The sequence below is a fragment of the Sander lucioperca genome, chromosome 9, assembly GCF_008315115.2.
Source record: "Sander lucioperca isolate FBNREF2018 chromosome 9, SLUC_FBN_1.2, whole genome shotgun sequence".
Classification (NCBI taxonomy): Eukaryota; Metazoa; Chordata; class Actinopteri; order Perciformes; family Percidae; genus Sander; species Sander lucioperca.
Genome location: NC_050181.1, coordinates 10,167,648 through 10,193,582, shown reverse-complemented (window position 1 = coordinate 10,193,582; position 25,935 = coordinate 10,167,648). Strand labels below are relative to the sequence as shown.

The 25,935-nt window shown below is 39.1% G+C and overlaps 3 protein-coding genes and 1 long non-coding RNA gene across 5 annotated transcripts; 2 read left to right on the top strand and 2 right to left on the bottom strand.

Moving 5' to 3' along the window:
- Positions 1 to 3,312: 3,312 nt before the first annotated feature.
- On the bottom strand, positions 3,313 to 5,623 carry LOC118495904. 2 transcript variants are annotated; one of them, XR_004898357.1, is made up of 2 exons: positions 5,519 to 5,623; positions 3,313 to 4,593 (listed from the first exon to the last, which is right to left on the bottom strand). It is a non-coding gene; the product is annotated as an uncharacterized LOC118495904 (long non-coding RNA). The 2 variants fall into 2 exon arrangements; XR_004898356.1 differs by having other exon boundaries at positions 3,313 to 4,590; positions 5,519 to 5,603.
- A 43-nt stretch (positions 5,624 to 5,666) lies between these two features.
- Positions 5,667 to 11,775, top strand: efcab14 (EF-hand calcium binding domain 14). Its single transcript, XM_031294121.2, has 9 exons — positions 5,667 to 6,374; positions 7,157 to 7,305; positions 7,458 to 7,603; positions 7,870 to 7,968; positions 8,082 to 8,189; positions 9,468 to 9,620; positions 9,753 to 9,852; positions 9,945 to 10,076; positions 10,303 to 11,775. The coding sequence occupies exons 1-9, from the start codon at positions 6,199 to 6,201 to the stop codon at positions 10,479 to 10,481; spliced, it is 1,242 nt and encodes a 413-aa protein (XP_031149981.1). The 5' UTR covers positions 5,667 to 6,198; the 3' UTR covers positions 10,482 to 11,775.
- znf830 (zinc finger protein 830) lies at positions 10,832 to 13,161 on the bottom strand. Its single transcript, XM_031294122.2, has one exon. The coding sequence runs from the start codon at positions 13,036 to 13,038 to the stop codon at positions 12,010 to 12,012; it is 1,029 nt and encodes a 342-aa protein (XP_031149982.1). The 5' UTR covers positions 13,039 to 13,161; the 3' UTR covers positions 10,832 to 12,009.
- Positions 13,162 to 13,196: 35 nt separating this feature from the next.
- On the top strand, positions 13,197 to 25,102 carry LOC116046010 (ankyrin repeat domain-containing protein 13C-like). The gene is made up of 13 exons (XM_031294120.2): positions 13,197 to 14,055; positions 14,196 to 14,237; positions 15,130 to 15,234; positions 17,549 to 17,634; positions 17,865 to 17,910; positions 19,207 to 19,273; positions 19,418 to 19,562; positions 19,660 to 19,791; positions 20,647 to 20,808; positions 20,916 to 20,995; positions 21,161 to 21,259; positions 24,219 to 24,319; positions 24,422 to 25,102. Exons 1-13 carry the CDS (start codon positions 13,680 to 13,682, stop codon positions 24,550 to 24,552), a joined length of 1,572 nt encoding a protein of 523 aa, XP_031149980.1. The 5' UTR covers positions 13,197 to 13,679; the 3' UTR covers positions 24,553 to 25,102.
- The last annotated feature ends 833 nt before the right edge of the window (positions 25,103 to 25,935 follow it).

Below are 25,935 nucleotides of genomic sequence, written 5' to 3'. Positions count from 1 at the left end.
CTCACATACATTTTTAATGAAATCTGCAAAACTTCAATGAATTTTTCCACGTCGGATGCTCTACGCCTCCTCTCGCCCCCATTTTCTGTTTCCTGATTTCCTTCACATGTCAACATGTATTCTTCCTCCACTGTTTGCCTTGATTCTTCTTCTGTTGTCTTTTGCTCTTCTTCTGCCCTCTCTTGACTATTTTGCAAATCCATAAACTTGCTTGAAACCATTTCCAAAAATGTGATTATGTTGGATATACCTCTTTTTTTTTCTCCTCTTCAGCAAATAACACAAAACCCAAAGAATGAGAAGAAGACACCTAGTGCACTGAAGACGTTACCAGAAAAATGAAGGGCCTATTTCACAGACATGGATTAAACTAATCCTGGTCTAATACACTGAAAAAGAGAACTTTGGCTGGCTGTCTGTGAAACCAATCCTTAAATCTCATTGAATTTAAAATGTCTGATATCTCTGCCTTATACTCAGCTGTTTTACACAACATGGGAGACCTATCAGTACAACTGCTTATTAAAGGACAATTCCAGCGCAAAATGAACCTAGGGGTTAATAACACATGGGTACCGAGTCGACTGTTCTCTGGGATATGTTTTCATGCTAATCGAATGTGACCAGTTTTAGCGGTTTGCTAATTAGCTTATAAAGCTAGTTGTCAAGGCACGCAAAAGTAAAAAGAAATCACTATTTCTACACCACTAACAAGGCTCAAAATAGCACCACACTTCCACGGTAGCATAATGAGGGTCCCTACATGTAAACCGAAGCATTGAGAACTTTGTAAGTGTACAGACAGTTTATTAAAAACATAGTTTATAAAGACAGTACCGAACGTTGAACGCCGTGCTTGAGCTATGTTACTGGTTACACTGCTAATTAGCAGTTTGCGATAAAACTGGTCACATTCGATTAGCATGAAAACATATCCCAGAGAACGGTCGACTCAGTACCCATGTGTTATTAACACCCTAGGTTCATTTTCCGCCGGAACTGTCCTTTAATAGCATTGACATGGGTTGTACAAGCTTCCACGTTGACATACATGAACTAGTTAACAAAAACAAAAAACACTTTATTCTTAATTGTCTCATACACACACATTGTAGTGAAATTTAAATTCTGCAATTTAACTCAACCTAGTATTAGGAGCAGTAGACAGCTATACAGCGTCTGGGGAGAAACTTGGGGTTCAGTGTCTTGCTCAGGAAGACTTTGACATGTGGTCAGAGGAGCCTGGGATTGAACTGCCAAGGAAAAAAAAAGATTTACGATAACGAATAACCTCCGAAGCCTCTTGAATTTATTGCGCATAGGGTTTGAACTTTCCACAAAATTCAATCAAAGAGTGCTATCCCTGTCCAAGTTATCTCTCTCTCGCCCCTTTTATTTCCTTAATATATTAATATATTCCCTTTAATCTATTTCAGATTATATCAGACTTCTGCTGTATCATGGCAGTGGCGGCCTATACAGTTAAGTACCGCCACAGTATGATTTCTGGCAGAAGGCAGAGAATGAATGGCTAAATCATGACGTTCCTGTCTGATGTCTAATGTTCTTTTACTTTTAAGGCATTTAACTGACACTTCTACAAGGAGGGAGTTACAAAAAAAGCTGCAAATAGTCGTCAAACTGTCATCTCACTCTCCGTCTTTGCTTTTACGCTGAAAATATTTCCAGGCAACCCACAATGGATGTACAATTGTGTTAATTATTAATGGTTACATGATCCCGAATGCATTTTTGCTCCCTAAACATTGCTAACTGTGTATGTATGTGGCTAACGTTGAGTCTGGCAGTGTGTAAAATATTTAGGTGTACAAGCCCTTTACAATTGTAAGAGCTCTGCACAGGATGCTGCAGTCAATATCACAACACAACAAATATCAATGATGACCGCTGTGCTGGATATGAAAGATACTTGCATTGCAGCCATTAGATTGAGCCAGGCCAGTGATTCTGAGCTCATCTGTCCTTGACTCAAGTGTTGCCGTCATGCTGCATGTCTAGGATTGTTTGATGTGAGAACATTGCCCCCTGCTGATTCCCTGATGTACACTATCAGAGGCCTTCATCAGCCAATCTGACTGACAGAAGACATGTGGGATGGGATCACTCGAATGCCACAAAGCGATCACTCTTAGCTTTGACAACTTTTTTTTTGGTTCACTCTCATGTCACAACTCTGGTGTCGTTTGTCAGAGTGAGATCTCCAGCAGCAAGTGTATTATGTTCTGGGTATGCTGCTGACATATGATTGGACTCCGCCAGACCAAAGTGGAGAAATCATATAGAATAAAGTTTGAGTGGTCTAAATAATTCACGCATATCCTAAATAAATATTCATTACATAATGGAAAAATACCTAAATAAGCCACAATCACAAAGTTTGGGTGGAAAAAGACTTGGAAACTGAGCTGGGGGAGGGGGGGATTAATCTGAAATCAGATTGAATTGTGCGTTTGCTGGCAACATAAGCAAACAACCACTAACTGTCATCACATTTTTATTCAAATGTTGCTAGATCCTGGTTAGCACATGGAAGTCCATGAATTTTTTATTCCCATTGTGTTCATGGGGAAGTAGACTATTATGTTTGGTTTGATTGATTGATTTATTTTTTTCGATCTGCAAATTAACCAGAAACTATTTTGATAATCATTTAAGTAATTTTTCAAACAGAGATGCCAAATGTTACCTGGTTCAAGCTTGTCTTATGTGATAGTTACCTGAATATCTTTGGGTGTTGATGTTTTTTTAACAGCCTTTAACGAACAATATTTTCCCATGAGCCCTAGACTAGTTTGCAGACTAAACGTTGCGACCTGACAAAAGGTGAGTCCAGCTGAAATTAAAACTAGAAAGTTAGAAAAAAATTACTTCCGAAAAGAGCGTTGGTGAGTTTTATGTATATGGACGAAACCAATTTTTGATGGCGCAGGTACCTGCACTGCCATGCTTTTTCATGGGAGCTGTCGTTTTATCTGTGATCACAAAGTAAAGGTTGTTTAACTTAAAATCACGAAGGTTTCAATTTCTTATTGCAACTGCTATAGATGAAGGCAATGCGTCGTCGTACTCGTAAAATATGAAAAGTAGATGTGACAACATGACTTCGGCTCTTTATACTATGCTTATTAGATTCACTAAACAAATCAGAGATGAGAGCAGTTATTCAGAGGTCAGGAACCAGGCTACAGACAAAACAGCACAGACAGAAACCAAAACGATTCTAACTTTGGGACAAATTTGTGTGTTTGTGTGGGTCCCCATTCCTCATAGTAAGAAGATTAAGAAAACATGTTTTGCGGGCCTTTAATAAAACAAAAAAGGGATTAAGAATAAACATTGAAAGCTTAGCAAATAAAAAACAAAGCTTATGCTTTACTGTAAATGATGCGTTTGTCTCCTTACAAAAGCATCAGTCTGCAGCTGTCAGAGGTGAAGTTCAACAGTTCAAGAGTGTCACAGTTCTAAATACCATGTGGGTCCCATTTCATCTGTCAGCCAGCATATATTTCATGATGAAATTTTCATGTCTACTAGTTGAGCCATCCAACATGGAAATGTTCTAAATAAACGGTAAAAACGCCTGGTGAGAGAAATTGGTATTCTAACAGCAGCCCTGCTTCCAACTGCTGGTAATCTGTATTCACACAGTCTGCCATGTCAGACGAAAGACTTCAATTAGCAGTCAATTCTATTCAGTATTTTCTATTATGCCACCACCACTATTTACATTCTCTGTCAGCACCCGAGGCAGCTTCCACCCTGTCCGACAGTTTCAGGAATCACTCCCAGTGGGAATATTAAAAAAACGCTGCTGTGAACATAGTGTGAAAACAAGTGTTTTGTAGTAATCAGAGTCATGGGCTTCTAATGCCTGATGCTCCCTACCTCATGGCTGTAGATGTGAGGAGCCATAAGTGTCATCCTTTCAGTCTTAACCCCGGATGAAAAACTGAGACTCCAGAAAAGAGATGAAACACCTCCGATGCTTTGATTTGCAGCCTCTTGCTGGCGGGATCTGCACAGGCCCTCAGCGTGATGATTGTCCCCTCGCCAGGTGTTCTTAGTAGAGAGAGCCACTGATTGAATTTTGCTACCTACATGCCGCTGCTGGATTCAAAACAATACAGTAGCTGCATCCAAGTTTAATGCACTTAAATAAAAAGGGAAGGCGCATCTGTCTTGCAGACAGATTAGCTTTGTATTTGTGTGGGTGGCATCATGCTATTATTGTGAACTGACAAGCATTGCCTTGAGAAGTTATTTTCTGAGGATTTTCATCTTTTGCAACTCAATAACCAAACTCATACTGAGATGTTCCTTTAGGAGTTTGGAAATTGGTCCAGTGTGGAGATTTTCATTCAGGGTCATTATTATTAGTATTGTGGTGTGATAGTATGGGGGGCAAAGCACATAATGGAACATGCAAAACCAAAAGCAGGCCAGTGGGAGTCCATTTTCAACGAAAAAGAACTAAAGGCCAGTCTGCAGAGACCCTGCTTCGACTTAGCCCATGTATCTTGCTGGGTCAGCCCAATAGCACTCCGGGTCAGCTGGATTTCTGCCGGACCCCTGCTGGAAGAGGCGAATTGAAACAAAAATATAAATCCTGTTTTATGGAATGTGTTGCATTCATGAAAAGATTATGTAAAAACCGGTAAAACCAAAATACGCTGACACAACGATAACAAAGACCTGAAGGATAACACACACATATATGGATAACACACACATATACATACATACACACATATATATATATATATATATATATATATATATATATATATATATATACACACACACACACACACACATAGATACAACAGGCTACAAATGTGCAAATTAGAGCTGCAACGATTAGTCAAATAATCAATACTGAAATTACAGCAATTCTGAAAATTGATTCATAGTTGGAATCAATTAGGGCCACCAGGCTTGCACTCACTGAGAGGCTCCGGAGGAGCTATAAAGCAACCACATGCTAAATCCCAGGTGAAATAATCAAAGCAATATTCCGATACATAACACTGTTACGTAAACTCTGTGCTTTGCTAAGAATAGTCAATGTAAACAACAGAAATTTGGAAAACGATAACATGATAAGATCATATCACAATATTATTGGTCAAACAGTCTATAAACTAACGATAACCATAAAAAAGAAATAATACTGCAAATAGGAAAACAAGTGGAAAGAAAACAAAACAATATGACCTATATTTCTTTCACTATTTTTTATTTTAACTTCTCGACCTTGAAATTAGCCCCATGATTAAACACTTTGAAAGGAGAAGGGACATACTTTAAAATAAAATTGTCTTTGGGACTGACTATGGCTTGGAACTAGCTATTTGGCAAAAGACAAATGGTAAGTAACGTTAATTCATTTGCACGGTTGCACGCCGGAAGCCTTTCTCGTTGTCTTTAACTAGCTAGTTAAATCTACCATGTTTTCAATGATATACATCCCATTTCTGTTTTTGCTAATTCGACTTACTTATATTGTTCTTGACTTTCTGCAGCATCGATGTAAACTGGTTGTCCAGTGCGGGCGGTGTTGTGCTCTGTGACGCTCCCTGCCAGAAAGAACACAGGACGTTTTAGCTGCCCGTTGCACCAATCAGCTGTGAGGTTACTTGGACGCCCTGCCCAAACAATACAGACAGATCGTTGGAAATATACAGTACCGCATATTTAGACTTTACGATAGACAGGTTGTATTTATCAACGTAAAGACATTTTGTATTGTTTCCAAAATGAGCGATATCGAGGCACGTATAACTCGCTGAGACGATGTGATAGCACAGTAACGATATCCAGCCTGTTAGCTACCGTTAGCAAGGTGTCAGATGCTAACCGAGTCAGCTAACGTAGCTATGTGACCCCGGCAGCTAGTCGAAAAAGTTGTTTTGGAGAAGCTTTTTTGGGGAAGTAAAGTAATGTCGACCAGCTGTTGAACATTTGTTTGTATTCGTTGTAAATCAACAAGGAAACCAACAGGCAAAGCCCGATGTGTTTATATCCGTTAGCAACGTTGCGTGGTTGAAATTCAAGCTAGCAATTGAATAGTGTAGCTTAGCTGCTACATAAACGACATCATCTATCAAACTGGACAAAACTTTGGATTTAGTTGGGTTTAAATCGGGCTCGGCGGGTTCGCTGACCCCTCAGAAGAAGATGAAGAAGAGAAAGGAGCTGAATGCCTTGATCGGACTCGGGGACAGCAAAAGAAAGAAGACCAAAAAGGGGTCCGGTCACCGACTTCTCCGAACCGAGCCGCCGGACTCGCAGTCCGACTCCAGCTCGGACGATGACGAGTTCAACAACCTGAGCAGCGGAGCTAACTTTGGAAAGTGAGTGATCAGTTTAAAAACGCGTTGTTTTAGTGTAATATATGGTATAATAAGTGTGTATTTACTCAGTAATTAATTTACTGCATTTTTCCAAAGAAAATGTAGAGTAAAAGTAAACTAACGTTAGTGGAATAAGTAGACAGAAATAATTGTTTAGCACTTAACATCAACTGTGTGAATTCAGTTTTTTGTAATGTAAATTAAAAAAAAAACGGCTAATTTGTCTGTTTTTATCTCGTATATTATTGTATTACTGATTTAATTTGATAGATTATTAGGTTGCCAAATCATTGCAACCATACTATATAATTTTTCACTCGTATGTGCAGGAGAATTACAATGAACTATCTTAATTTTCGAATCAAAGAGGCAGAAAGAGTCCTACTTTGCTCTGCCGTGGAGCACATCTATATTGTAGTTATTGTGCAGATGTTAAAAAAAAAAAAAAATATATATATATAAAATATAAATAAGGGAAGATCAATCCACTTCTGCTCTTCTTCTGTGCTCAGGTCAGGTATGACCCATCTTGCATACTAAGAAGGTGGTCAAGCTTTTTCTTCCTGAAGATTGATATTAGCCAAATTAGAAACAATCAATACTACATTCAGCATAAGTATGATATGATGATATAATCCACATTGAAAGCACCGTTATTTAACAGTAATCCTTGTAATTCCCATGACACGGAATGCAGTCTTCTGAAAATATCTCCTTCATTAATAATGAAAGCGACTGTGCAGTTGTAATGTGTAACATTATCATGTTTCTTCTCTTTGCAGAAGAAGCTACTCGCAGTGCTGCAATGTGTGCTACCCCTTGTTTCTGTTCATCATACTTGCTGCCTGCGTTATGGCCTGTGCTGGACTCATATGGATGCAGATTGCTCTGAAAGAAGATCTAGACTCACTGAAAGAAAAGCTGCATAGCAGTAAGACTCACTGTCACACACACAGTTAACCTTGTGATGGTTCATAAAACGCTCACTGCCCTTTGAACACTTAAACCTGTTGTATCCCAGTTACGTATGCATTCATTTGTCATTAACACTGTTTTCATGTTGTTGTGATGTTTTTGTAACAGTGGAATCCAGCCAGAAGGTCTCATCAAGTGAAATACCAAAACTAAGTGAGGACCTGAAAAACAAGGAGAGAAAGCTTGATGATCTTGAAAACGGGGACAAGGGGTTGAGCAAGCTTTGGTCTAACCTAACAGAAATGAACAGAAAGGTCCGTTGTTTTCGTTGCTCAGAGGTTTTGAAGCCACCTTAACATTCACACTGTCACACACTAACCAGTGCTCATGACAATGTGTTTGAGAATATCTAGACTTGCAGCATTGGTCATACTTGAGTTACCTTTTTTTTTTTTTTTTTGACCTAAACTTGCAAACATAATGCTGTGCAAGTTTTAGTTTTCTTTGGGAGTGGCTAAATAGATCAGTAATTCTGTCTTAGAGGTGTAACTGAAGAGGTTGTGTAATTTTACTCCTGCAGATCAGTTTGCTGGACTCTGCGGTAAACCATTTAAAGACCAACTTAAAATCAGCTGCTGACTTAATCAGCCTTCCCACTACAGTTGAAGAGCTTCAAAAGGTAAAGGCAAAGTAAAATGCATGGATGAAATTTGATTGAGAATCTATCTATTGATATTCTTTTTGTTGTACTGATTATAACAACTGACCTCGCAGAGTATTTTTCTTTTCCAGAGTGTCGCTACAATAGGCAGTACACTAACAAGTGTACAGCATGACGTGAAGACTATGCAGGCTGCTCTGGAAAATCAGAAGAAAGATGATGAGTTGAAGAAGACAATGGTAAAACTCAAGCTAGTGACATTTGTAATAGTTTCTTGTTTTGGCACCGAACAGCTGGCAGTTGGTATGGTAACATGTTCAGATGAAATAGGATAGCAGGGCTAGAAAACCTAAACGTCTTTTCCACGGCTCTAAATACACACCTTCACGCTATCTTTGAGATTATTGTGTAGGCTTTCCCTTGCACAAGTTTCTCTTTTGTTTTTTATTTATTGACTTCATTTTAATCTTTTATTTTGTCTGGTCTTGCAGAGTAACCGTTCCATACTCAACATGTTTGCACATCAAGTTTGAGTACATTCGATCATCCATTTTTTTTTCAAACTCCATATTAAACTACTGAAACATCAATACAGTGTTTTGGGCAGATGACAAACATCACAGAGAAACCAGAAGCTGTGTTCTTTTGTAAATAGTATATAGGGCTGCAAGCTCTAGTATTTCATGAGTCAAAGTTAGATTTCACTTATTTAGTTTGACAGCTTGTATTTGTTTATTTACATCTCTATGCTCACTGCAAATATTGCTGCTTTTTCATTTACTATTTATGCATGAACGTATGGGAGTAGTGTTTATAAAACGAGTTAACAGTGCATTGTGCTTAAGCGAATTAGTTGAACAACTTGGCGTGCCAGTATCTAATGTACTACTTCTCAGTTCTTAGCTGTGGTTTTGCTTTTGCACATTTGACTCACATAGAATTGAGGCAAATGTACTTACATATGCCAAGATGAGTCTGCTGATGAAATGTTTGTTGATCTGCTTAACTACGGCAGGAATCCAAACCAGAAGCTGCGGTGAACTTTGCCACTACCAGATTAATTTGTTTATTTGTTTACCCACGCACGCATTCTGGCAGTTCTCGTCAGGCTTACATTGACAGCGTCGTCGGGTTAAGAAGGTCCTGTCCTTTCTTGGATCCATGCTTTGGGTTTTCATTCATAATACATGAAACCAGTGCCAATCTATTTTGGGAGCTTAGATGCTTCAGTTTGCTGAGTGAAACTAGGTCAAATATCTGAGACAACTGCAGAATGTTTTCTCCACTTTATTTTTTTATAAGCAAAATTAGGATGGGCAAAGAGGATCAGCAAATGATCATATACTTTTACATGTTTTTTTATAAAGTGATCTTAATATATATGTGGTCAGTAATGAATTGCTAGCTGGCTGAGATCTCCATAGCTTAGAAAGTCTTAAAAAAAGTAAACTGTCTAACAGTAAACTGCAGGTTTCTTTACTGTGCATGGAATCTTTTTTTTTTTTTTGTCGTCATAGGACATAACCGACCTGAGAAAAGCAGTGAGTGAGGCTAACAAGACCGAGGAGCTGCATCTTACACAGACTGATGAGCACATCCACATCCTCCTCTCTACGGTCACAGATCTTCAGCAGAGAGTGTCGTCATTAGAGAACGGGTCAAAGCAAAGCGTGAGTAATATGAAGCTTCACACTTTATTTCTGCATTTTTAAAGTACAAGTACACCTGGTTGGAAATCTCTAGCCTAGACAGTAATAGACAATTAAATGCATTTTACATTTCATCTTCCGTCTGCTTTACAGCCAAAGGACAATAACGCAGCAGCAATCACCAGTGAAAATCCAGCGACCCTGACGGTGAATGAAGCTACTACAACCAAAGCAACACCTGGGGATGTGCACGGTACAGTGTAGGACAAAGCAGTTCATTACATCGGTTTTCTTTTCCCCATGTGACATTTTAATATATATATATATATTTTTTTTTTTCTCCAGAGGTATCCACACCACTGACAGAGCTTCAGACAAGCAGACGCCCACGCTTCTTAAATCCAAACCGCTCTAAGAGAAATGCTGAGACAACTTGCCCAAAGAGGGTGTTCCTGCCTGGTGTCAGTTCTCTAAAAGGTGCACATTACCTCTCCACTTGTATAGTTCAGCTTTCATTAAAGGAATAGTTTGACATTTTGGGAAATACACATATTTGGCGGGAGGTATAGGGGTCCTCCTTAAAGTGTCACATCAGCCAAACAGCTTGGGTGCTGCTCCTAAGCCTTATGATTGGTAGGGTAAACCCTGCCTCATAGATAAACAGTTGTTTGCATGTTTCTGAATAAAACTGTTCTTTTCACAGACTTGGAAGACATCTTTCAGCAAGCAGGCATTGGACGTAATTTAATCGGGTTGACCTACCGCGGCCTGAGGAAAGAATTTGGAACATCAATTCCCAATGTTCGTACCATGGAGTGTTTTGACAATGATGGAGACCAGAGGTACTCCCTGATGGAGCTGAGAGCTGCTGTAGGTTTGTGAGCACATTATCACCGACAGCGGTGTTGAATACCCAGCAGGGTCTGGGGGTTCGAAGTTCCGGACCCTTTTCTGTAATTGCTGCACTTTTGTGAACTGAATATTTATCATACTGATTGTGGAACAGTGGCGCTGGCATGCCCCATACTTAACTCCCTCTCCCCGGTCTATTCCAACACTTCCTCGTCCACAAAACATACGCTTAAATTTTAAACTTAATCTATATGAGTACCTGTATGCGGAATAATCAGCTCTTATTTTAGCAACTTCCATGGTTTACATGAAATAAACAGTCGAAAAAGTGTTATTTTGAATCCCGTTTTCCATCCTTAATTCTGACTTGTTGTTTTCCAGTTAGTCTGTCTATTTAGCTTCTCTGTAACTGTATTTGTCAGTGTACTTCCTCACCCATCAACAAAAACACCTGATGAAACTCCCCTGAACATATTTATAGAACCTGAGATAGAATTTTAGGAATGTTTACAAATTACTACTAGAAACTGTTTTTGTGAGTCTTCTGTTTTGTTTTGAGACAGATTCCTAACTTTAACTGAAACACACAATTGAGCATACGAGTGAGAAATGATCTCTAAGCTCAACAAGGTTTCAGATTCCTTTCTGCTGTTTTTTTTTCTCTTTTATTTTCACTTAGTTGCTACATTTTGATTGATGTGTTTAGTCCATCTTTACATTTTTGCAGCTTTCAGTTCTACAAGTTTTGAAGGGCTATGAACACTTTGAATCATTTAGAAATAGTTTTGAAGTGGTAACTCATGAGGCATATGTAGCAATAACAAAATGACAGATATTGCTTGTTTAAAATTGCAGTAGACAGAAGGCACACCTAGCTCACAATGTGTAACAGGTAGTATAAGAAGCACTGACGATCACTCTTTACTTGATTCATTTTATTCCATTTTTAATGGGACTAATAATGGTGTATTTACATAGCAAATTTGTCATACTCAAACATTGTTGTACTCTGTAAAAATGGTTTAAATGTATTCTCACAAATTATCTTGTGAAGCGGGTCGGGTTTGGTTAAATTTGCTTTTATGGTCTTAATCTCAACATGGAACATTTCTTAAATAATTCTGTTGTGCTTTGCATGTTGCTTATAATGTAACATGAACAAATTATTTATGAACTTAACATAGTCGACTGGTTGTTTTTGGAGGACAATGTAACCGCTTTGGCCATCATGACAGATTTTGGGTCCATGCTGCTGCTGTACATGGAGAGATTTTATGAATGTTTTTGTGTGAGCACCAATGAATAAACAAAGTTAAAGGTTTGATTTGTTGTCCATCTGGTTGCTTTAAGTCATGAACTGAGAAACACTGTCTAAACAATGTTTTACAAGAACGCTGCGCATCACTGCGTCACATTTAATCCAGTCTGAAATATACCAAAAAAGGTGGTGGAGAGCTTTTAACAAACATATTTACAAGTGTTGGATTGCTGACAGACTTGTACAAAAAGAAACACACATGGCTTTTTTTTCTCCCAGTTGTATGAGATCTGGAGAGACTTAGGCCAGTGCCCCTTTAGCCCTCCAGTCCCGGGACAAAAGCCCCAGCAGCTCCTCTTCATTTTCTTCTTCCTCATCGCTGGCGTCTACCTCCATACGTTCCTCCATAATGGGCAGAGGCTTGCTCTTTGCCACATCCCGTTTGTCTCTCAGTACTTCAACCCTCTTGTAACACTCAATTTGTTCATCGATTTCCTCAATCTGTCGTTCAAAGCGGCCCTCCTCGTCGTCCTCCGCCACGATGGCCTCTGATTTGGTGTTTACCTGTCGTATCTCCTTTTGAAACTCGTCCCACTCCTTGTCCATGTGATCTTTGGGTGCGTCGACGTTGCGCACTTTAGCATCTCTCACAGGATCGTCGAAGAAGCCCTCTGGGAGTGCCTCGGCTGTGTTTTCTTTCGTTTCTGTGCTTTTCTCTTGCACGTCTGCTTTGAGGATGGATCCTGAATGGGAGATGGCAGGAGTTGATGGGATGGAGCTGTCAAAGAAATCAGCGGGTAGTCCTGCAGCTTCAGCCTCTTGCGGAGGGGGATTTGTGGTTCCTGCCTCTTTAGCATCTTCTTCATCATCGTCCTCGTCATAACCTTCAGCCAACAGACTCAGACCTGCAGATTTTTGAGTAGAGGAGGCTCCCTTTTCGCTGGGTTTCTCAAAGAAATCTCCTGGCAGCCCTGACGACGCAGACTGGCCTGCATCCGACGAGGGTTTCACCTTTTTCCCGTTAACGTCCTCGTTGTCCGGTGCTTTCCTCTTTACTGGTTGAAACTGTGGTGTCACTGGTTGACTCTTTCCTCCCTTCAGCTCAGCAACTTTTTCTTTGTGCTGTTTTCCAAGAACATGCGCCGGCCACAGTAGTTCAGACTTCACTTGCACATTGCACAGGACACAACTGAGGTGCCCGAGACTGTTGTATTTAGCAAAAGGAGACTCGACGCGCTTCTTGTCTGTGGTTTGCCTTTGTTTTTCCCTCATTAAGCGTCGTAGTTCCTCCTGATTTACAACTTTCTTCCCCTTCTTTAAGGATGCCATTATTGTAAACAACGCAGCTTGTTAGCCAGCTAGCTACTTGACTGCGATGAAGTCAAAATGCGTCTCATGAAGATGACATAAACTGCATGAACTCGCGTTCACACTGTGCGTCGTAGAATAATCTCGCGAGATTTACTGCACGCAGCCAAGCTAACGAGACCATATTGAAGCTAACAGAGGATCTTTGACCATACCATCTAGTCCGCGTCCGCCTGAATTTTGCCGCAAAGCAAACTGAATCTATACCATTTTAAAACGTATTTCTGAGGAGCAGTAGAGACAACGATGTAGTCGTTTGTTATTCGTTTTCATTCTTAGCTGTATGTTAATTTAGTGCGTGTGTGTTCTGTTATGTTTAGCATTATTTTCTGTTTTGATCGCCGCACCCACCGTATTCATTTTTTATTGTGGGCCAGCTAGCGAACGTTTACTGGTAACGTTAGCTAACGCTAATGCTGGCTGTGGAGCAGCAGGTGTAACGTTATTTGAATAACAGAGCTAGCTACTAGAAAGCATCGCTATTAGCTTAAATTGCTAAAAAGCTCATTTGAAATCATATTTGACTAGATTTATGCCACATCTTCACCAGATTGTATTACGGTAACATTAAATAGTTAGCCTGTTAACGTACGGTAGTCATCATGACGGGTGAGAAGATACGCACCATGCGAAAGGACCACAACAAACCAAACAAAAATGAGGAGATAATGGACACGTACGATGAGACCTCAAATGGGACTATCCCGAACGGTACCAGTAACCATTTCAAATCGAACAAGGCTTTTCAAAAATCAGTCAAAACCTCGGAACTGCAGCAGCAACAGCAGCTCAATGCAAACAATCTTAACGGCAATGCATCATCAATTGGTACCATTGTCAATGATAACAACAAGAACCCAATAATCCTGACAAGTGAGGACTTGGAGTTCCCCGTTCATGAGTGCGTGTTCAAGGGAGATGTGCGTCGGCTCTCCTCTCTCATCAGGACCCATAGCATCTCTCAGAAAGATGTGCATGGTAAGTTTTCTGTTATTACCTGATTAATCTTTTCAAGTAATTTGCTCAGATGCATTATATAACAGGCACCTCTGATCGTGTGGAATTATTGATAATATTTACACAAACTCGGAAAATCATCTCAAGTGCTTCTTTTTCAGGGAACACACCTCTTCATCTGGCTGTGATGATGGGCCACAAAGGTAAAAGTGATTACAAAAAAATGTTTTATCAGCCTGTAGTCATACACAGGATTAACCAAAATGAACAAAAAAGCTTCTCGGATGGTAATCTACCAGTGTCCGGTTGAGCCCAGAAAATTATATTAAATCTGCTGTGCTCCATGCCCTTTCATCATAATGTGGCTTTATTGAAAGAGCATTTGGCATCCTCGTTTAAAGGATCTTTTTTTTAAAGCACAGTTCCAATTCCTTTGTTGGAGTAGCCTCCATACTCCTGCTGCACTCATCATGTCTTACCTGACCTCTGCAGTGTTGGTATAGCATACATTTTATAGTATAACATAGTAGATATATAAATACACATAGATTACTGATTACATGCAATGCAGCCAATTTATAAGGACATGGATACTTTTTTTGCAGTGCAGAATACTTATAGTTTATATAGCCCAAAATCACAAAATAGGGCTTTCCATTCCGTACAATTTATGACACCTTCTATTCTTAACAAACAATTTGGATACTGAAAAACTCCACAAAGCAAAATTCTATGTATGAAAAAGGGGGAGAAATAGAAGTGGAACAGAGAAAGGACCTCATTTATGGTACAGAAGTAGTAGTTGCTGGTACTACTGTTGATGCTGACCTGAATAATCTGAATATACTGAAAAATGTGCCTGATGATTCCTAAGTTTGTCATTACATAAAGATCAGTAGTCTGTTTAAATCCTGACATCTTTTATCTAGACTATGTTAGAAAGTTACTAATACAATCTTAACATTTACCTTTTGTATTCGGCATGGCTGCTCAAAACAATGTAGAGAATAAAAAGTGGTGATAATACACAGAATTGACAATAATGTAGATACAGTATGTTCCCATTTGTCTCTGATAATTTTGTTTTTCTTTCAGAATGTGCCCTCCTACTTCTGGCCCATAACGCTCCTGTAAAGATAAAGAACGCACAGGGATGGAGCCCTCTAGCAGAAGCCATCAGCTACGGCGACAGGCAAATGAGTAGGTTATGTCAACACTGCTCTGAATAGCTGTCTGCTGTCCAGAGGTTTTCATAGGCAGATGTGTTTGTGTTAATCTTAGTGCCATACCTACAATCATATCACTGTTCCGTGCTGCCTGTCTGACGGGTCGATAGAGTTATGAGGGCTTCATGGTGTCAGCTTTAGTCATTCTGATATCTGGAACGGCTTTCTGTATGAATGCTAATATTGTAGCAGTATTGGTAAATGTCAGCTTGGTGGTTGTGGTGTGTTCAGGAAGTATCATATTTGGTTTATTGTGTTGCCAACTGAATGATAAAATATATTTTTCTAATGAAGAAGGAAATTAGGATTTTATTCTTTCTCAAAGTTAATAAGATACAACACAAAATGTCAATGTAAATTCAATCTCCAGAGTCTGTGCTTTGCTGAAACATTTCCTGGCAGTGTGTACTGTTTACAGTCTTCTCAGACATGTCTGTAGTGCACAGTTTCTGCAGATATATGGGGGATAAAATCTGTTGATTTGCACACATTTGAAATCAAGTCAAGTTGCAACATCTCAAGATGGCATAAGAAGAATGACAACATTTTTATATTTGAGCATTTGAAAGAACTTTTTATGAGTCATTTAATTGTATAAAGACTGCTATTCTGTCGGTCCAGCTAAAAAAAAAAAATAAAGGTGGGGGGGCACTCCTCATCCAGATGGGCTGGAACACAGCCTGAATGATGGCTTAGTGTTAGGAAGCCCTGAGCTTACAGCATGTCACTCCGCTGCTTAATGATGCTGCTGCTTTTAGATCTGACATTCAATGAAAAAGAGTCAAATGCCATGTGAAAGGCACCAGCTAATGCCTTTGGGATGAACTCACTGCTCTTTCCTTTTTTTAAGGTTCTGGTGTTAATTTTGTATACTTAACTAAAGATAATAGAAAAGATAAAAGGCAGGCTAAGTGTCTTGTAAAAGGACTGCATACTAAATCATTAATCTCTGTTTTTGTAACAAAGCTAAGCTGAGACTTTTCTGTTACTGCTGCTTGCCTGTATAGATAACCTAACTGTGAATTATCAACTTCCTATTATACAGCCTATAATGGAGGCTGTGAGGCCCAGCAGTTTGAGAAATGACCCTCAACCTTGTTAGTATGCGTCGCGACTCTCCCTGGCTTGGGACTGGGACCAGGAGTTTCGCTTTGAGAAGGTTGCACCACTCACAAGGGTGAAGCGGAGGCAGAGAGGGGGCTGGGTACATTCACGCACATTAGCAAGGACATGCAAAGAGAGACATAGCGTGGGGAATTTAGACTTAAATCTTTGGTTAAATAACATGCAGCGCACAGCTGGCTATCACTTAGTGAGAAGGGCAAATAGAGAATAATGTGTGTTTGATATCAAATGTGTGGGTAACAGCTTTTCGCGAAACACTGCACTCCTGTCATCAGTCATTACCTTTCGCTTTTACACATGTGCACATTGCGTCAGCAGCTCGTTCACTGGTTGTCCTTGTGCAGCGAAGGCCTCATCAGCACTTCTCTCCTCAGTCACGTCTATTCTCAGTCCAATGTCTGAGTGGTTGCTGGTCAGTTTGTAAGAGAAAGAGCTGCACTTGACGAGACAGTGAGTTGTATCAGCTCATCTAATCTAGGGCTGGGCAATATATCAATATTATATTCGTACACATATCGTGATATGAGACTAGATATCATCTTAGATTTTAGATATCGTAATATCGTGATAAGACATAAGTGTTGTCTTTTCCTGGTTTTAAAGGCTGCATTACAGTAAAGTGATGTACTTTTCTGAACTTAGCAGGCTGTTCTAGCTGTTCTATTATTTGCCTTTTCCTCACTTAGACAGTGTGTCCACATTACTGATGATTAGTTATCTAAAATCTAAATGTGAAGATATTTTGTTAAAGCACCAATTGTCAACCCTAAAATATCGCCACAATATCGATATTGAGATGTTTGGTCAAGAATATCGTGATATCTGATTTTCTCCATATCACCCATCCCTAATCCAATCACTGCTACTGAAAAATGTTACTTAGTTGTAGCAGAGTAGTAGTAGATGCTTCCTCATGTGTTTATGTGTAACAGCACCATATTCAAATCTCACTAAGCACTTAGAGACACTAGAGATTTGAAATGTGATACCAACATATGTTGTGATAAGAGAGATCAGCAAACAATATCAATATTTCAAACGGACTGTAGTACCTTGTTTAGCTATATTCAAAGGTAATGTGAAGACAGTGAATGTACAAGGCATCATCCAAGTGCACATTTGTGTAACTTGAGCTTTTTCCTTTCTCATCCTTGTTTCCTCAGTCACAGCAATACTGCGGAAGTTAAAGCAGCAATCCAGGGAGAGCGTGGAGGATAAAAGGCCAAAATTACTGAAAGCTCTCAGGGAGGTGAGGATCACACTGCCGTCACTTCCACGGATGTCACTTCCACACCAAACTCCAGTCTTCTTTTTGCATCACTGAACTTTCCCTTCATTGTATTTTCAAAATCTCTGCAGGCTTCAATTTGCATAAATGACTTTTGCCTGTACTTGAGTATGCATATTAATTGCTGACCCATTAGGTCATAATACATCAGCTGAATCCTTCAGTTAGATGTGTTTGTGTCTTTTCTGTAGCTTGGTGACTTTTATCTGGAGCTGCATTGGGACTTTCAGAGCTGGGGTGAGTTTCTTACTTCACACACAAAAAAAGTTGTTTACCCTATTCCTTTGTTCTTCAACATTGCTGGATGGGTCAACTGTTGCCTTAAGGATTTTATTACAGTTTTTCTCAATTGCTAAAACACAATTTCTGAAACCTTGCTCCATTTTCTGAAAACATTAAACACAAAACCTCATCTTCAAGCACTATTTACAAAACCTCTGACTCCTCTCGCACAATGAAACTTTCACCTCAAAACAGTTTTACCTGTGTTCAAAATCAAACACTGCTCTCATATCATAAACAAAGTGATCAAATGATATACACTATCAAGCAGTCAGTAAACAATACACCAGCAAATAGAAAACACATTGTTCAAAGCATATAGTTCTCAGGGAGAAGTACATTTTTAATCTCAAAACAAATTTCATATTTTTCCGTCATTGTCTTTTGATGAACGAAAACATGTTCTACATGTTCAATTGATCAGAAATTACTACTCTGCTTTGCTCTTTGCAATTGTTTTTGTTCTTCCTCCTCCTTGTACCCCTATTTTTACAGTACTGTACCCTGCATCTCACAAACTTGTCCTTTGATACTGTAATTCTTGTTCCTTGTTGATATGAACCTGCAACCAGTCAAAATCTATTGAGAGGTCAGTACTGTTAACAAATGGAAAGCACAATGTTCAGGGCCATACAATTTGTTCATTGTACAGTATACAGCCTACAATGCACTGTACTACAGTATACAATACTAAAAGGGACAAAAATCAAAGGAGTAAACATGTGATCAATGTGCTTCTTCTTGTCTTTGGGCTGGGTCAGGCCAGAGCACTTCATCGATATCACAAGAGGCTTCTTCCCCCGTTGCTCTCTGAACTGGCTTATATTGGTTGTGTCACATCATTTGAAACAAGTGAAATCAATTTTGAGTGGTTGTGTTCAATCAATGACATGTGTTCTCTATTTGTATTTGATTGTTGCCACTTGTGTTTACCAGTATGGATGACATGTGCATTAGAGTGCAGAATGTGTTTTGAGAATGAGAATGTGTTCAGAGTTTTGCTGAAAAGTCTAAGTGAGATCTGCAAATTGTGTTTTACCATGTGAAATGGTTTAAGGTGTTAACAACAGACTGCACAATTAGCTAAATGAGTTCAGGCAACTGAGAACTTTGTTCAGCCAGTGGGTTTTAGTGTTTTAGCAATTGAGAAAAACTGTAAAGATAAGTGAGTGTTTTTCTTCTATTGTCAATGCAACACCTAAAATATAAAGAGTATAAAATACTTGTTATCCACTCCCTTCTGTATTTTAGTGCCTTTGCTGTCCCGGATGCTGCCATCTGATGCTTGTAAAATCTACAAGCAGGGACTTAACATCAGGTAAAACTGTCCTGTATGAGAGAATCAAATTTACTGTGCATTTAAAGCAGCAAATGGTCGATATCCAGGTCGAGGACTTCTTTTAGATCTAAAAAGTAGGACGAAACAATCTTCACACACTCTCCCTCCTCTCTCTTGATTTAGACTTGACACCACCCTCATAGACTTCACTGATATGAAGTGTCAGCGTGGAGATCTTAGCTTCATTTTCAACGGCGAGGCCGCACCCTCCCAGTCCTTTGTGGTTCTAGACAATGAAGCAAAAGTGTACCAAAGAATACACCACGAGGTGAGTGAGTGGTACGACCAGACCTCTTGTTTCACATAGTGTCATCATCTCTTTAATATGAATAGCAGCGCCTCACTATCATTGTCTTGCCCCCAAGGAGTCCGAGATGGAGACTGAAGAAGAGGTGGATATTCTGATGAGCAGTGACGTCTACTCTGCAACTCTGTCCACCAAGTCGATCAGTTTCTCTCGCAGTCAGATTGGCTGGCTGTTCAGAGAGGATAAAACGGTACGCTTTATGGGACAAACCCTTACTAAAACATTACTTGACACGTTCAACGACATAAAAAGACAAATGTGGGGGAAAGAAGATTTACAGTAGCTTTTTTTTTTTTTTTTTTTTTTTAACAGTTTACAAAGTGATTTGCGAAAATATCAAATGAGGCGTAGTTGAAATATATATAAAAATGAAGGCACATTAACTAGGAGTTAAATATCAAAACATTACATGTAAGCAGGGTAAAGGTGTGTTTTCAGTCAGCAAGCCTAAGTTCACAGGCATTAAATAGTTAACCTCTGCTAATCTATGTCCCCCAAACAAATAATGGGAAAGAGGTTTGGTTGTTTAGATTCGTGGTTTTATCCTACGACAACCCTTCAAATGGATCATTGTCTACTTGATAACCCTAATCACATTCCATATGACAATGAGATGTGAGTAGTTTAAGAGTGCTTTTTTTTCCCCCTCTGATTGATTAATTTGAATCATTTTTGAATAAAGAGGTAAAAGTATCCAGTTTTCACATTCAACAATTAGAGAAAGGATAGAAGGGGGAAATTAAAATGATGTTTTGTCATAAGGTTGTTTTGACATAAATAAAATAAGCATCACATTTCTCCAGACGGCCTTCGCAGCACTGTCCATGTCTATTTGATATTTGAAATGTTTTGTTGCACTATGAATCTGAAAGACCTGTGTGTACCGAATTGCTATGTTTTATTTAATTTAAAGCTTTTGTGTCCTGAAAAGTTAGTACAGTCCTACCCTCAGGCTGCACCTTGGCACAATCAGCAGTAGTGTTGCGTAATTCAAAGGGTAACTCACGATGAAACCCCAACAAACATATGCTTGTTTTCTGTGCAGGAGAGGGTTGGAAACTTCCTGGCTGACTTCTACTCAGTGAACGGTCTGGTGCTCGAGTCACGTAAACGGCGAGAACACCTGAGCGAGGAGGACATCTTGAGGAACAAAGCAATCATGGAGAGCTTGAGTAAAGGAGGCAGCATCAGTGAACAGAATTTTGAGGTAAGAGAGAAACAAATCCCTGTTCAGGCTTTATTGAATTGTACATAGTAATGGTACCCTGATGACTGTGAGTCAGTAGCACTGACTGATTACTTTGTTGTGCCCAGCCTGTGAGACGGCAGTCCCTCACAGCTCCTGCACCCAACACGATTTCCTGGGAAGAGTACATCACTGCAGAGCAAGGAAAGTAAGTATCTCGTATTTTCTATGATTTCATCAGTCTTTACCACAACTAGAAATGTAATCGGGGCAGTTACAAGAAATTCTGTATAGAGGCTGAGTGTTACATCCAAGTCAACCACCAAGAATAAAAAGTCTTTCTGTGTTTGTCTGCGTCTCTTCCCACCTTCAGGCCACCTCATCTTGGGAGAGAGCTTGTGTGTAAGGAAAGCAAGAAGAACTTCAAAGCTACTGTAGCCATGAGCCAGGATTTCCCTCTAGGCATTGAGTCGTAAGTATATCCCTTCCTCCTCAGATCTTTTTGCAAAGCTCTCTGCACAGATTGAACCTGGGTGAATACACTTGGATACTCTTGGGATTTTAGAAAAGGCAAAAGTAGAGATGAAATAATTCCGATCAGATAATTGGGCCAGGTAGACACTGATTGTGCAGAGAACCCACTGATGAGATTAATTCAGAATCAACTGCTCCACCATGTGACAACAAAATGTCAGTGTGTTGGTTTGTTTTTTAACTCATCTAAGTTGGCTGTGCTCGGGCTGTTTTGAAGGAAAAAAATAAACTACTTATCGCTCTCATTTCCTATGCACGTCATGCACCTGTATGCTTGTGGCATTTGTTTCAGGTTACATTTGTAAATATAGATATTAGAGCCTGACCTATACAGAGTGTTAAGGCTTATAGGAATATTGTGTAGTTTAAAAAGCCAGTAGAAATATTTTGCCTGATATTTTTAATACAAATCCATTTAATTGTGACCAAGATATGTACTGTGCAGGACAGATAAAAGATCGAAAATAGTCAGTGCTCTCTGGTGGACAAACTATCTTTGCCTGCTGCTGGTTATCTATTTTCCCACATTTTCTATTAGTTCTTTAAACATGAATGGATGTATTTTCTGGACATAGTTATGCTTGAGCTCTGTACAGCAAGGATTAACAAAGCCAAGTCATCGACTATAGACTTATGGAAAAACGCAGCAGCACAAGTATCAAGTCCTAATGACCTCAACGTCACAAGAATTAGAGGAGAGCGACTAGGCAAGGTGTGATTTCTGTTTTTGTTTTTGTCTTTGTTTATTTGTTTGTTTTTGTTTTCCTCGAGACCGCAGAGGGTTGGGGGTGGGAGAGGGTTGTTGTTCTTGTTCAGTTGTGTTTGTCTGTTCTGTATGTTCTAAATATAAAAAAAACTCAATAAAAAATGTATCTAAAAAAAACAAAAAAACATGAATGGATAAAATGTAACTACTTTAAGCTTCATTGAACATCGATTGCATTAAGAAAACATGTAAGCTTTAGTGTGTTACTTTTTGACATTAATGAATGTCCATTACATTCAAGCCAAATGAGTTGCTACAAAGCTAATTAAGACTAACAGCTCCACACAACTCTCTCTGTATTTCTCAGTATGGCTGTGTTCAGAAGATTGTGGCGTCCGGTGACTTCTTCCGCGCAGAAAATCAAGTGAAGATAATTACCTCTTCTGAGGAGTCCATCATGTTTTTTTAATCCTCCGTGTCGTCCTAGCAACTAGTGTGGAGGAGGGGTGGGGAGGGGGGGTGCGTCATGTGGACGCGCAGACAGTTTTGTTGTCATTACTTAGAATTCCTCATGGGGGAGACAGAAAGTACACACGATAGCTTTAAATAAACTTCATGGTGGTTCATGATCATGTAAGGAAGAGGTTCGTAGAAAACAAATAAGATCTGAGGAAATAGGAATTTCAAAGGATACACACATTGCACTGAGTCGATGAGGAGGAGGTTCATACAGGATGTGGTTTTGTGTTTGCCTGTAATGGGTTACAGGCAGTGCTGTAAAATATTACTGGGACATAATGTAGTAAGGAAAGTAAGGAGCTGGCAATAAAACCCCACCCTTTTTAACAGCTAATGCTTTTTTAATATGTTTTTTTCCCCCTCCTTCCCATTTTGTGCTTTGTAATGTTAAAAAATATGTTGTACTTAATTCTCTTATACTGTTAAATTGAATGTTAGTAATCACCAAAAAGAAACCAATGCTACGATTGTAGAGAAATTATTTTGTTTTGTCACATTATCTTAAGTCTTGAAAGAATACTTTTTACCCAGAATACACCTACCAGTTTTTATTCTAATAGCGCTGCAAAGATTAATCGATTCGTTTTCCACTCTCAAATTAATCGCCAACTATGTTGTTTGAGTCATTTTTTAAGAAAAAGATCAGGATCAAGAAAAGGTCTCTGATTCCAGCTTCTTAAATGTGAATATTTGAAGGTTTTTTTCATTTCTCTCTGTGACAGTAAACTGAATATCTTTGAGTTTTGCACAAAATCTTGGGCTTTGGGAAACATTTTCCCTATTTTCTGACATTTTACAGACCAAACAACTAATCCATTAATCAAGAAAATAATCAACAGATTCATTGAGAATGAAAATAATCTTTAGTTGCAGCCCTGCGTTTTAACCATTTATTTAGAGAATCTTTTACATCTGGGATGTAGAGTGAGTGTAATTTACTACTCGGTGTGAAAGAAGACCAGTGTTAGTTTGGACCCTGGGGACTAGGATTGAAAATCTCAGCAGACATATCAGGAGACAAATGATTAATATATTCCAGTGGTTTCCAACCTGGGGGTGGGGACCACCAAAGGGTCACAAGATAAATCTAAGGGGTGGCAAGATTATTAACAGACCAACACACAAAACTACGACGGTAAAGGTCATACCTGCGGAACATCAGCATGTTAGCAATTGAATTGTGAGCATGCCGACGTTTGCAGTTAGCTCAAAGCATCACTGTGTCTTAAGTACAGACACAGAGCTGCTAGCGTGGCTCTAGTCTCTTCGTTAGTTTTACTGGCTCTCTAATCATTGTTTTTTTGTAAAACACTCAAATCTATTCAAATTAAGCAATCTAACAAGGCGACATAACTCATTAGTAGAATTCCTGGTAACTCTGAAGACATACGCAACCGGTGACAAGGAATTGGGTCTAGATACTGTTTCTCCCTAAAGGTTTCACGCCAAAAAGGATGGAAAGCACTATTTTATTCCATGCTTTTTTCATAAATGTTGATAGTCCTGTTCAGTTGGAGAAAGGGGACTGAAGCCTGTGCCAAGATTCTTTATTCACTCATGATCTCAAATTGCAGTTTGACTTAATCCCCTTTTTGTTGTTCACATTTCGAGGAATGTTGGCAAAGACAAGACAGTGAAAGAAAGCAGCTGACTCACTTTCCTCTGCCTCCAGGTTATTGAACGTGTTGGAGGTCATAGCCCCGTTCAAGCACTTCAACAAACTCCGGGAGTTCGTTCAGATGAAACTTCCGCCTGGGTTTCCAGTCAAACTCGGTATGTGTGTGTCGACCTACCGCTGTGTTCCTGTGAGTGGGCGAGCTTGACGAGAACGATCACAGAGTAACCTGTTTTCTTCTCGTGTTTTCTCCCTCGCAGACATCCCCGTCTTCCCCACGATCACAGCAACTGTCACCTTTCAGGAATTCCGCTACGATGAATTCGAAGAGTCTACTTTCTTCATCCCCGCTGAATACAAAGAAGATCCCAGTCGCTTCCCAGACCTCTGACCTGTAAACACATCTGACAAAAAGGAAATGACCAGCAAGCTAATATGTGCGATAGGTGGGAAACAAAAAATGAGGAATCCTGTAGTTTTATTCCTACATATATATATATTATCCGTTTAAAAAAAAAAAACAAGAAAAAAAAGGGGACTGGTCTTATTGATCAGTTTTTTTTTCATTTTTGCTGATGGATCCAAAGCGAATCAATGCAAACAGATGTCACAGAGCGCCATCTAACATATATTATAGATGCATATCGGCAGTTGTTTTTTTGTGATATAAGTGATAGCTTTCATTGTACTCAATGTTCACCACCTGAGCAGTTGAATGTGCCGCTCTGTGCTGCTGTTCTTTCCTGTGAAAGCTGTCAGAAGACAAAGCCTGGACATCACTATTTTAATATCTACTCTTATCTCCTCATCTCCAAGGACTCATTACTGAATTCTCATTCTTGAAACTGCACTGACACTGTCATCTGTACATAATTCACATGTAATTCATAAGAAAAAAAAACACACAAATATAGCTATATCCTCAAACGGAGCTTAATATTAATTTATAAATGATGTACTTGATGATGTGTATATATATATATGTGTGTATGTGTGTATATATATATATATATATATATATATACATATATATATATACACATACATATATATATACATACATACACATATATATATATATATATATATATATATATATATACATACACATATATATATATATATACACATATATACATATACATATATATATATATATATACACATATATACACACATACATACATATACACATATACACACACACACACTCAAAGGAGTAACACTGTGTAGCAATACATTTCCAGTACGCAAGAATGTTCTTTACCAGCTGGGAGAAGGTTTAGCATAAAAACACATTAACAGTTCGCTATCCAAGCCTTTTACCCTGTGCAGGAGGCAATCTCCTGTATTTTCAGGTTAGCTCATGTTACCTCTCGGCTCTCTCCACGTTTGTTGTGATAGTATGAATTCTGTGATCGGTGTGAGTGAATAATTGTACTGTACCAATGGTTGTCGTATGTGCGTTTGTGTGTGGGAGAACCCAGATGGGATATCAGGTAAACTGTTCTCAGTTTAATACTGCACTGATATTAAGTAAAGTATATTTAAGGCATGCTATGGCCGTGTTGGCCAGGCCTACTGGATCACATGCACCTTTGTGTTTGTTACATTACCTGCAGACTTATTGGTATTAAGATTAAGTAAAAACTGACAATTGTAACACTAACACTTTGGAACACCTTTTATTGCTTATAAAATCTCTCCTTGATAGTAGTCTGCACATAGTTCTTTTTCTTTTTAATTCAAGGAAAGTAAACTATGCTGTGAAGTT